The sequence below is a fragment of the Perna viridis genome, chromosome 8, assembly GCF_037379345.1.
Source record: "Perna viridis isolate PV_CMFRI_1.1 ecotype Kerala chromosome 8, ASM3737934v1, whole genome shotgun sequence".
NCBI classification, from domain to species: Eukaryota; Metazoa; Mollusca; class Bivalvia; order Mytilida; family Mytilidae; genus Perna; species Perna viridis.
This window is the reverse complement of record NC_142452.1, coordinates 45,977,583-45,990,540: the sequence shown is the minus strand read 5'-3', so window position 1 is coordinate 45,990,540 and position 12,958 is coordinate 45,977,583. Positions and strand designations below refer to the sequence as shown.

Here is a 12,958-nt window from a genome sequence, read left to right as displayed (position 1 = left end):
TGATGGTTAACCCCATAAAAATTAAATCTTGTCAAAAGAATCATGGGAAGTTTTAAAGTCAAATTGTGACTATTCCAGTCCTGAAGTCAGCTGGATCTGCAAACCTAGGGATATATCCTCAAGATTCATATTCATTTGCTTTTCTAGTATTCAAGAGTTAAATCCAGGGGTTTGGAACCCCCCTTTTGAAAATTTGGTTTATTCAATGCAAAGTTTCTGCAAAAAAGATCAAATAATGGCCTGAAACACCCTTATGTTGGCCAAATCTCTAAATTATGTTAATTGCGTTCCATAACTTGTCTTCAATATGGACCACTTTTTCACTGTTCCAAAGGTTTCACTTTAGTATATAATGAACATGTAATGGACATGCTGATTTTTCAATGTTTTCAAAAGACATGAAATTCACCTCAATGCCACATGAGTGTCAATTTCAGTTCAATGCCACATGAGTGTCAATTTCAGTTATAACAAAACTTATCAATGTATATTTCACTAAAAATGTATGACAAATGTTTTAAAATTTTCTCACATCAATGCAGTCTTTTTCAAATTTGTTCCTGACCTTGGAAAAAAATATCAACAAGATGTAAATTAAATACTTCAAGCATATTATATTTATATGAATGCTACCTCAGTACAAATTAGATTATGTCATGCAATATCCTTATTCTGATAAGAGTAAAAATTTGACGTTCAGCTTTAGAATACAAACTTAATTATTTCATAATATATTTTTCTTCCAAAAGGCAACCATTTATAAATTATCAATGACAACAACCAACTGAATGTGTTTTTAGGATTAGAAATGATTTAATGATGAAATAAGGATGTAATTAATCAAAAACTGTCGTAAAAAGATTATGCTTAGCATAGCAAGATACTAAAACAGGAGATAGCTTTAATCTTATGACAAAAAAGTCAGATATATTACTGTGAAAGTTCTATTGTTTCGTGGGGTACCAATTTTCATAGTTTTCATGGGTCAGCCAGACCACAAAATTTGGTTCCCAACGAAAAGGAGATTCCCATTCATGTCATACTAAAAACCTCAAAACCCTGAATACAAGAATCCACAAACTTGTGTATCTTTCCTAATCAATGAAAATTGGTATCCACTAATTAAAGTATTTTCACAGTACACGTTTCTTGAACATAACATCACAGACTTCCAAGGAAAAAAAATTGTTAAGTATAAAGGCAAACCAGTCAGGTCCCAAAGATTCAACCCTAGTAGGTGCTGCCAACACAATTTCTGTATTTACATTATACTATGAAAGTACTTATATTCGTGGGGTACCAATTTCAGTGGATTTCATGGTCGACTCAAACCAGGAAATTAAATTCCCAACGAACATATTTATTTTCCGTTTATTTGTACTGGGGAAACACCAAACCATGAATTTAAGAGTCTATTAGTGATTTGTCTGCAAACCACAAAAAATGATATCCGTGAATAAAAGTACTTTAACAGTACATGTTTGTGGAAGATAATATGCTATACTGACAGGGGAAATAACTATGAGAACTGTCTTGTATAGACAGGTCTTACTGATTATTCTGGGTTTGGATTAGACATGACCCACTGTAACTATTCAATTGTTAGGAAGACCTTGCATTCTGGTTGTTTATCAAGATTTCTATCTAACCCAAAGGTGACATGTTCTGATAAAAAATGCATTATGGTTTTTACTTACAGGTATTTTTTATTCTCATAGACATCGAACAAACCAAGGACATGAGGATGTTCTATCAGCTTCATAATGGCAATTTCTCTTTCTACCTGCAAAAAAATTAGAAAACATTCAACCTTCTCATAATGACAGTGTCTATTCAGACTTCATCAAGTGTATAATCCACATCCTCTTTTTCTTTAATGTTTCATGAATATTTTATAGAAAGTACGTAGAAAAAAGACTTGAAATTTGTCTACATTGACACCAGTAGATTTGTAATCAACTATAGTAAACACAAAGCCAACATAATTTAAATATGTGTAAGTCTATAGAAAAAAGGTCTACACGGACACACTGAAGGACTGATAGAAGAAATGACAATGAAAATCTGCTGGACATCAATCATGTTAAATTGACAGCAGCAAATTTCACATGAAAAAACTGGAGACTTTAAAGTTAAATTGTGCAGCAGGTTTCACTATTTTTGAGTAAAATTCATATAAATGATTTTTATATATAGTAACCAGATCGATGACATAATGTCATGAATGTATGAAATCATCAGTACCAATAGTCTAGTCTTCATTCTATATAATGAGTTTATCTAGTACCAAGAATATTTTGCCTGGTTTATCATAATGACATGGATCCTTTCATTCTCTCTTATTTACATTTAAGTAGCACTCCAGCTAAGAATTATGCAAAATGTGATTCACGGGTGAAAAGCCTACATATTTTTATTTTTGATACTTTGTTTGAACTGACATAGTAAACAGAAATTAACATTTGGTTTTTCATATAACCCTTGTTCTTAGGATATAAAAATCATATAGAATGCACTGTAGATTTCAAAATTAAGGGAGATAACTTGGTAAATGGCACTCAAATACAATACGTTTTGGATTTTCAATGTTGATTATCTCCTAAAAGCAGACAGATTTGAAAGAATAATTGCACATTCCTTAATATAGACCCACAAAACAAGTTAATTACAAAAATAAAAATATGTAGCCTTTTTTGGGTGTATCACATTTGTCAGATTTTGCATGATTCTTACTAATACAGCTACTTAATAATGAAATAGTTATGGAACCAAAATACATCCATAAAATATTAAGGAATACCAAGTGCAATTCATACAGTGTAATATTTCTTCAATAAACCAAATCACAGACAAAATATCGGCCATAAAAATCCTGAAGTGTTATATAAGAACTGTTTAATCAATAAAATGGATTGATTTTCGTGAAGTTCAAGGCAACATTTGATAATTGTATACATTCTAACCATCACTGAGGTGTCTTTTGGGGACTGGAATACATCTAAATACCAACTTAGCGTTTTACTTTCATTTATTAAGATTTGATGAAGTACTTGTGAGTCTGTGGTTTTAATGTCTCAGATGGTGATGGTTGAGTTATTGGAAAGAGAGATAGTCCACAATAATCTTTATCACTTCTATGAAATAGTATGAAGCACAGGAAGATCGAGATTCATTGAAATAATTGCTAAAAGGGCTGTCATGGCTGTGTTAGCATTAGAAGGTAGCCACGTAGCCAAATGCTAGATGACCTTGAATGTGGCTTATTAAATTTTGAAGATTGTTTTTTTAAATACAATGGACTTTGATAGCCACAGCATTTATCTATGCCTTTTCTTTATAACAGTGTGGCTATAAAGGCAAATTACTACCATCACTAACACAGAAAGGGGGAACCCTAGGCAATCTTTAGATACTGTGAAAGTACTTTAATTCCTGGATATCAATTTTCCTGGAATAGGAAAGATACATTCATGGATTCTTGAATTTGTGGTTTTGAGGTTTTCAGTATACACAATAATGTGAATCTCCTTTTCGTTGGGAACCATATTTCATGATCTGACTTGCCCACAAAAACCACAAAAATTGGTACCTCACGACCAATAGTACTTTCACAGTAACAAAATCTTCCAAATTGACAATTTAAGATTAAGAAATGAACAATTTTAGGATTTTGAAACATTTTGTAGTATCATTTTACCAAAATACAAACAAAGCAGACAGACCCTGCTTAGACAACCATTTTGCTACTAAAATACAAAATAAGCAGACGGACCCTGCTAAGACCAGTTCCATTCCCTTATTCCTTCACTTGTGTTTTTAGTTAGTAATTAATGGAATTCAGGACCCTTACACTGTGACCCCCTTTATCTGCTGATGATAGTAAAATTGTTTGTGTGCACAAGTTTTATGTGGATAAACAATGAAAATTTTTACATTTGTCATTCAAATCATGAAATATTTCTACTGAAATATAACTACCATTGAAAACTGAGATACCAGTGCTCTATAATTAAACCTACAGTTCAAACTCCATCAAATGAATAAATAGAATTAGTCGCTCACAGTCAATAGACATTCCATGAAAAATTCCATGAAAATTTATACAAATGTACCTAAAAATACTGATACATTTTACATAAGTGTTGCCAGAAAGATTCAACTGTCTGGTGTAACCTTAATTTCAATTTTGAATTCATCCTTGCTGAGATAACAACTTCATTAGAACCATAACAAAATTTACAAATTCAAGTCCCAAAGACACACCGATATTCAAATCTTATGAATTATTGAAATGGTCATAACATCAATCCTTGTTCTGGAGAATGCTGATGGAAGGGATGGAATATCATAAATAAATAGAACAAAATTCAATTAATTTGAAAATTTGAAGGTTTCCTGATCCAAATGTTAGGCTAAGTGGCAACAAAATTGAATTGAACTTATCTTTCAGTTCGTTTTTATTCACTATCTTTATTTAGTAAATGCAGAAGTAAGAAAAAGCATTGTGTAAATCTGCCATTGAAAATTCCCTGTAAACAAGATGTGGATTTAAATAAGTTCAACAACAATAATTTAATTTTTTATGCAAAAGTTAAAAACCTAGCATCTGATACCAAGAAATCCCACTTTATCATTTCAAAGTTGACGAAAAGCTAGAAATACTGTGAGCATAGTCACAAAGAGAATACCCTACCCTACTTCAAGTGTAGTTCAAGTTATAAATAAAAACCCCTAAGTTTGATTATTTCCTTTAGCGGTCCTCAAGACAATTATTGCATTTCATCAAGCACATCTACATGTACTTTGTACATATGATGCCAATATTTTTCTATAATATTTCATAAAAATCCCTTGAGCAGTTCAAGGTGAAGTTGTGTTTAGAAGAAATATAGACAGACATCAGTGTGAATGGAAAGACAGCCAAATAGGGAGATTATTTATACCCAAAAATACAAGACATGTAGGAACCAATAGCACACAGTACAAATATATAAACCATATGCTAAATCTTCAGGCAAAATTTCAGAGCATTCCCATAAAGAATTTATTTTTTAGTATATGCTTACAGAAAGTCATAGGGCAGTCATAAAACTTGTTATCCCTAAAAACTAAAGGTGGAAGCAATAAACAAAGTCAGAGGACAGACATTAAACTCAGTGTCCCTAATACCTAAAGGTGGAGGCAATAAACAAAGTCATAGGGCAGACATTTACATAATGTAACTTAGTGTCCCTAATACCTAAATGTGGAGGCAAAAAACAAAGTCAGAGGATAGACATTAAAGTTGGTGTCCCTAATACCAAAAGGTAAAGGCAATAAACAAAGTCATATGGCAGACATTAAACTTGGTGTCCCTAATACCTAAAGGTTGAGGCAATAAACAAAGTCATAGGGCAGACATTTAACTTAGTGTCCATAATACCTAAAGGTGGAGGCAATACACAAAGAGGTGAAAATATCTATACACTTTATTGCAGAAAAATAAGAAGTTGGACTGTTCTCAGAAAATGAAAATGATCTGGGTTAGTGGTAATTTTATATATCCATCCATACTTAGGCCCATATATCTGTCCATCCGTTTGTGAACAGACAAGAATCATCATCCTTCATAAATATTTGTTCTTAGGAAAACCTATAATCCAATTAATTTTCTAGGTCATATGTCAAAAGTCAAAGACATTGGGTTAACTGTCATGTCATCCATGCACTCTCATATTTTTTAGTATCACAAACATGCCAGTAGCTTACATAGAAATTATCCAGCAGAAAAAAAACATTGGAAAATAATTTGAAGCTGTGGATAAAAATAGATCTGTTCAAAATTCAACAGTGGCAACAATAGTTGCCTTAAATAAATATTTTTACCTTGGGAAATCTTAACATAAAAACTGTACATCACTTCTGTAGATGAATGTTGTCTCTTTGACCCAATATCCATTCATTATATGTGCTGCCTACCCAAAAATTCACTTCATGGGAAGTCAAAGCTTAAAAGTGACATGTTTCAATTTTGAACCGAAATGAAAGTTTACATAAAAAATCAGATCTAAAGCTCTAATACATTGTATATGAAAATAAATTGTCACAAATTCTAGTATATTTTATCACAATCTCCTTAAAGAAAGTTCCTGGATGGAGATCTTTCTAGAGAAGCTGAGGACGCTTACCCTACCAGTCCAAGTTGCTCATTTACTTTTGTTACTTTGTATGTATAATTTTGGTTATTTTATGTTCTTTGTGGTGTTTGTCTGTTTTCCATGTCTGATCTTTGCTCCTGGATTACATTCTTTTGATTTCTGCTAGAAACTTAGTTCCCTTGCTTACTCCTTCTTATTTTCAGCTTTTTATGGTTAAAACCTATGCTCAAAACTGTGAAAGTACTTTAATTCTTGGATTCTTGAATTCTTGGTTTTGAGGATTTTAGTATACACATCAATGGGAATACCCTTTTCGTTGGGAATCATATTTCCTGGTCTGGCTCACCAAAGAAAATTGGTACCCAACTAACAATAGTACTTTTTCAGTAATATACATGTAATATCAGAATTTAACAACAAAAGATGTAAGGGACTATTACCAACAAACCTAATTTTATTGAATCCTGTTAGCTAGCTTTTTGGTAAAGTGTAAAATTGGGTTAAATGTCTAGTAGACACTAACCTGGACAATAAAATGACTACAGTATGCAAATTCAATGTAACATCACTTAATCAGACATTTTTTATGGTAAGACTTTCTCAAAAGGATTGACAATGAAAAGAATTATGTACCCATTTTTATAATGCAATCACTCCTTATTCTCTTTAATTTGCTCCAACAATAACTGAAAGGAAGCATAAAAATGTATATTTAATTAAGACATTTCTTGTAATGCTTGTTGAACATTACCATTTAAAGCCACAATAAAGCTCTTTTGTGAAGCTTTTTGTGAAGCCTAACGAATCAATGTGTGACATCCTTTTCAATCTTGTGACCTTGACATATGACAATGTATAAAACTGTTTAATTGACAGGATTCAAAATTTTCCAAAAAAAATTAATAACAATGTTAATTCAAGAAAGTTAAGGTATTGTGAACAGATAGATGCAGCAGCATTAGAGTTTTTATCTGTTTTTTTTTTTTCTTTCATGGGGCATGCAAATGAAAGTGATCGAAGCAAAGAAAAATATCGGGTGTTTGATTAAATAAGCCTGAAGATAAAATTAGCTCAATGGATCCAACCTAGCATATCTTACTGGTTCCCTGCTTAGCTTCTTTCCCATCATATTCTCTATTACTGGATCCCATGCTTATACTCTATTCATTCTGGACCCCTACAAAACTTATTTCTGATTCTTTCTAAATCCAAAAAAAAAAAATGGATTCTTACTGGATTTCTACAAAACTGATTTCGGAATCTTACTGGATCCCTGCTTACATGTAGCTTATTCCCTACCTAACCAAATCCCTGCTAAGTTCATAAATCTATATGTATGCAAACTTGATCCCTGCTTAGCTAATTCCCAATCTTACTAGCTCCCTGCTACAACTGTAACTATTCCCTTTCTTGATATTAAATGTTACCGTTACAATGTCATAATACAAATTTAACTTTTAATACATGATTATCAGAGAAAACACCAAATTTTAAATCAATTCAAATAAATTCTAAAATTTTGACTTGCATATCTCAAAACAAAGCACAATCAATCCTTTGAAAACTCTATTTAAAAGTTATTACTAAAGCAGCAGGTATCTTTGATCAAGATCCTTCATAGCAATAAAACATGTATCATAAGATTTTCACTCAGATACCCAGAATTATCTGTTTAATGGGTTATGTCCAAGACAAATATGGGTTTTGTTTGTCCATTTGTTTGTATGTTTCACTGTTTCATTAGTTCTGATTGTTAATCCATCTTTGTTAGTTTGTTTTATATTATATGCTGTCTGTAAAGTTCTCCTATAGTACTCTTATAAATTCTAAAAAGTGTTAGACCACATCACAGAAATGTGCATATTGCCAGAAATTTGAGTTACAAAAAATACATGTACCTAATGGACTTTGTTAATTTTCAAATCTATCTTACAACATAACCTTGTTTGCGACTTCTCTTGTATCACTGGCTGGAGTTTCATGAAACTTTATCTAGTAATCACATGGAGATATGTATATCATAAGGAATTAGTGTTTCAAATAGTTATGAAAAAAAAAATGGATTATGAATCTATAATTCAGCTTCACACATGATACCACAGTCGTAATAGTTCCCAGTTAAAAGAATAGACACAATGAAACCCCATAGTAAAACATATTTGTAGAATAAAGCCTCAGAATGTTGTATAGAGAATAACAATTTTAAGTATCATTAACTTATTTCCTGTTAAATTTAACACTTAAATTACTAATCTAAGAGGAGAATTATTTCTACATTAAACTATCTTGGTCTATCACCAATTCTCATTATTTTATGGGTCCTTCTGAGCAAAGACATATAATGCACATGTATTGAAGTAAGAAGAGGAGTAGAGATAGACAGTACTTTTTACAACATACAAACATTTTATATCAGTAACACTTCTATAAAATTAAAAAACTGAAAATAGTAAGCGCTCTATCATTGATTCAGCAATAAATAATGATTGCATGAAACACCCAAAATTCTTTCAAATATGAAACAACTGAAAATACAAGTACACGTAGAATTCCTACTGTGCCTGAAACATGTAGAAACATGTTAAGTCTTTTTCTTGCGAACACTGCATAGAGAATGTTATCAGATGATTTTTCCAGTGATGGATCCAGAAATCCCAAAAAGGGGGCTGACTGGCCTAAGGGGTCTGCTCTGGTTATTTCTATTTTTTTTTCTATATGATTTAATGTTATTATATCACTTCAAAGTACTATGACATGTATTTTAACATGAAATCAAGATACTCAAACAAATACATGTACATGAACAACTAAAAATATAAAACTATATCAGGAAATCTGTATGACTGCATATTTGTACATGCACTTACTTTCATGAGGACAGATTCACTGAGCTTTTCTCTATTGACAATTTTTATCGCAACTCTTTTTCCTGATACACAATGTACTCCTAGCTTCACAAGCCCTGAAAAATACATAGAAAATAGTACACGAGATATGATAATATAAATTAAAGGCACACCTGACTGTCAATACTCAAGTAAATAGCATGGGAGTCAAAAGCTAGTTTGGATAAGTCCATGGACTCAGACCCTCACTAATTTAAACAAGTCAAGGGCCTAAAACGTACACTAATTAATACAAGTCTAGGGTCTTACACCCTCACAAATATTAATAAATCCAGGACCTTGGACCCTTAAAACCCTTATTTAGGAAAAATCTAGGGTCTCAGGTCATCAGTAATTTTGAAGAGTCCTTAGCCTTGTTTTGTCAGCACTCTAGAAACATCCAAGACCTTGTTTTATCAGTACTTAATATAGTCCAGAACCTTATTTTGTCAGTATTTAAGATAGTCCAAGACCTTGTTTTGTCAGTACTTCAGACAGTCCAGGACCTTGTTTTGTCAGTATTTCAGATAGTCCAGGACCTTGTTTTGTCAGTACTTAAGATAGTCCAGGATCTTGTGTTGTCAGTGTTCCAGATAATCTAAAACCTTGTTTTCTAAGTACTTCAGACAGTCCAGAACCTTGTTTGTCAGTGTTTTAGATGGTCTTGGACCTTTTTTTGTCAATACTTCAGACAGTCCAGAACCTTGTTTTGTCAATACTTCAGATATGTTCAAGGCCATCACTTAAATGTACTCATGCACAGCATGCTAGCACATTTTACAGCTGGTTCAAACCTAATGCAAAGAAACACATCAATTCATGTTACTCTCCTTCTCCTTGATGATTAAACTTTAATACTTGAGTCTGAAGGCTTTTATCAGTTTCATCTGTTTTTTTTTAATAAAGGAAAGGTTTTGAACAACAAAAGTTTTCTCCCTTATGACATATGACCTTAACCTTTTTAATATCAAGAGTTCACAAGTTCATTTTGTAAAATTTACAATAAATCCTTTAGGTGTCTTCTATCTAATGATTTCATCTATTTCTTAGAACTTCTCAGGATACAAAGTAACAGCCATCCTTTATTATCATCAAACTCAAATTTCAAAAACATTCGGCAATAGGAAGAGCTTACAATACAAGAGTGTTACATAACTTAAGATTGGTATCACAGGTGTTCTTCAAAGCCTACACAAAATACTACATATAATTTGAGATAAAGGAAACCATCTGACTGAAGGTTCTAATAGATTATTACCAAATTTTGTAATGAACTGAAAACTTTCAAACCATTAGCAAATCACAGGATATCATTGCATGTTATTTCCAAAGATTTTTTTTCAATTTTTTATTACATACAATAAAACATTTACATGTGCACAATGAAAATGCTGTAGTACTTCTCTGTTGACCTGTACAATCTAAGTGTTTGGTCAAACGACAAACAGGAAGTAGTTGTTGCACAAGTCTATATATAGCATACCTATATAAAGCTTGAGTCCAAATATCAAGTAATTGTGAAGAGTAGTTCCAGAGGAACGTTATGGAAAACTTTATATAAAAACCATATCATATGGCCAAAACAAACTAAGTTGGAAAATGGAAGTTCAGGCCACAAAATTCTAGAATCAAACCTAACAATATGGCAAATCTGTATGATGCCTGTCTCAAAATATCAAGTAATTGTGAACAGAACCAGCAGTTTCAGAGAAAACTGTTAAGGAGCAATCATTTGATTTGTATGGGGGGTAGCATCAAATATTTAGTCCTGCCTTCTGATTCTGAGAAAATTAAATAGGTCCTGCCTTTCTTCTTCTTCTGCACTAAGCACCAAAAAATTATTTTTGAATACAAGCAAAAAATATCAGGGCAACAATAGATCCTGCCTTTTTATTTTTTTGTTTTGGACTGTCCTGGTGTTGTGTTTCTTGAAAATTTCAACCCTGCCTTTTTTATTTCAAATTCAATCCTACCCCCCCCCCCCCAAAAAAAAAAAAAAAAATAAAATAAAAATCAAATAGTATATTTGTAGTTCCCTTAACAAAAGTAAATGTAACAAACACATGGAAAGACAAATGGAAGGATAACAGTAAAACAGTAAACCCTTCTCCTTAAGGGCAGTGGTAAAATAACATGAAACCATGCAACAAGGAATTTCCTGTTGAATAGTTGTACATGTACATACATATCTAAATGTGTAAACATGTAATCAAGTTATCAACAAACAACACATGTACACCATCTGGAAACCAAAAGATCAATTTTAAGGATTCTGGTACACGTACATGTGTGAAACAAGACTGAGTATCCTGTATTTATGCATTTTAGAAAGTTTTTTTTCAATTTTCTGTTTTGTTGCAAATAGTTTTCAGTTGAAACAGTTATAACAACTGATTCTTTCTTCATTAATCTATATGGACTGCCAAGGACCACCGAGATTCCTATGGACTGCCAAGGACCACTGAGATTCCTATGGATTGCCAAGAAAAATATTGACCTGTTACTATGTATTGTCAAGAACCACTGAGATTTCTATGGATTACAAAGGAAAATATTTACCTATTACTGTGTATTGTCAAGAACCACTGAGATTCCTATGGATTGCAAAGTACCACAGACATATTGCTGTGGATTGCAACAGACCATTGGGCTTCAGTGTGGATTGTCAAGAATCATTTCCCTAGTGCTGTGTAGTGCCAATGACCATTGAGCTATTGCTGTGGATTGCCATGGCTAAGGATTTCCAAGAACCATTGGGCTATAGCTGTGGAATGCCATGGCTAAGGATTTCCAAGAACCATTGGGCTATAGCTGTGGAATGCCATGGCTAAGGATTTCCAAGAACCATTGGGCTATAGCTGTGGAATGCAGTATACCACTCAGTTATTACTGTGGGTTGCTATGAACCACTGAGTTCTGTAACTGTGAAATTCTAAGGACCATTGATCTATTCTTGTGGAACACCAAGTTCACAATACATTCAGCTATTTCTGTGGATTGCAAGGGCTATTGAGCAGTTTAAATTGATATATATATATATATATGGGTTATCGACACTGTTGAAATTGAGACCCATGATTCTGTCAGCCACCTGAATGTTTTTAAGTAAAAGATTTTTACAAATGAGAATCATTACATAATTCCAGTTCACTGAACTGTAAGCCTATAAAACAGGACATGATCACTTCCTTATTTTCATAAGATGAGAAAATGGCATGTTCTTATTACATTATACCTGTGTTCATCAGAAGAGAAACATGGAAATTCCAGTGATTAAGAAAATTACATTAGTGCTCCAAAGCCAGCATCTTTTGAGTGTAAATTCTACTTAAAATTAGCACAATAAAGTAACTTACATGTATAAATGCTTAAGAGGGATGTTAACCAGTATATATGTATACTCATTTTTTTTACATGAACAATGTACCATAGATCACTCAAAGAATAGTCCTTTTCCATATCCTGACTTAGATTTGTTTTTTAAGCAAAGAGAAGTAAGTCTTCAACCCAATAGACTGATTTACTGTCTAAATGAAGCAATGGACAGCAGCATACTTTAAATTCGCTCTTCTTCCTTTCCCTAATGAGACTGCCAACCAGGTTGTCATGTCTTGATGAGTTATGCCCCTATGAAAAACTAAAATGGCTTGCATTTACAGTTGATGGAAACAGACTATCAAAAAATATGTTCTGTTATAGATTTCAGATGAATTAAAAAAATAATTTACTAGTTGAACATGTGCTTTCAATGTCAGAAAACAAAGTTACTGTTAAGCATAATTATGGAAATTCAAGAGCAAAAAAAACAGCAAAAGAATAAGATTTAGCTCAACTTCCATTGCCCAGTTGCCCAGTTGGAAGTTGTCTAAACATTGCAGAAAAAAAGAAAGCTGCAAGTAGAATGGAAACTAAAGAAAATTTTAAAATATATATAAC

At 32.4% G+C, this 12,958-nt stretch overlaps 1 protein-coding gene across 6 annotated transcripts in view; it reads right to left on the bottom strand.

Annotated features, from left to right (window-relative positions):
• The window catches only part of LOC148610728 (serine/threonine-protein kinase BRSK2-like), a 64,841-nt gene that overhangs the window by 36,792 nt on the left and 15,091 nt on the right, over positions 1–12,958 (bottom strand). For all 6 annotated transcript variants that reach the window (XM_088596010.1, XM_088596011.1, XM_088596012.1 and 3 more), the window contains exons 2-3: positions 9,005–9,099; positions 1,698–1,783 (exon numbers count right to left, since the gene is read on the bottom strand). In XM_088596010.1, the coding sequence (XP_088452136.1) occupies positions 1,698–1,783; positions 9,005–9,099 (181 nt within the window). The remainder of the gene's footprint in view (positions 1–1,697; positions 1,784–9,004; positions 9,100–12,958) is intronic.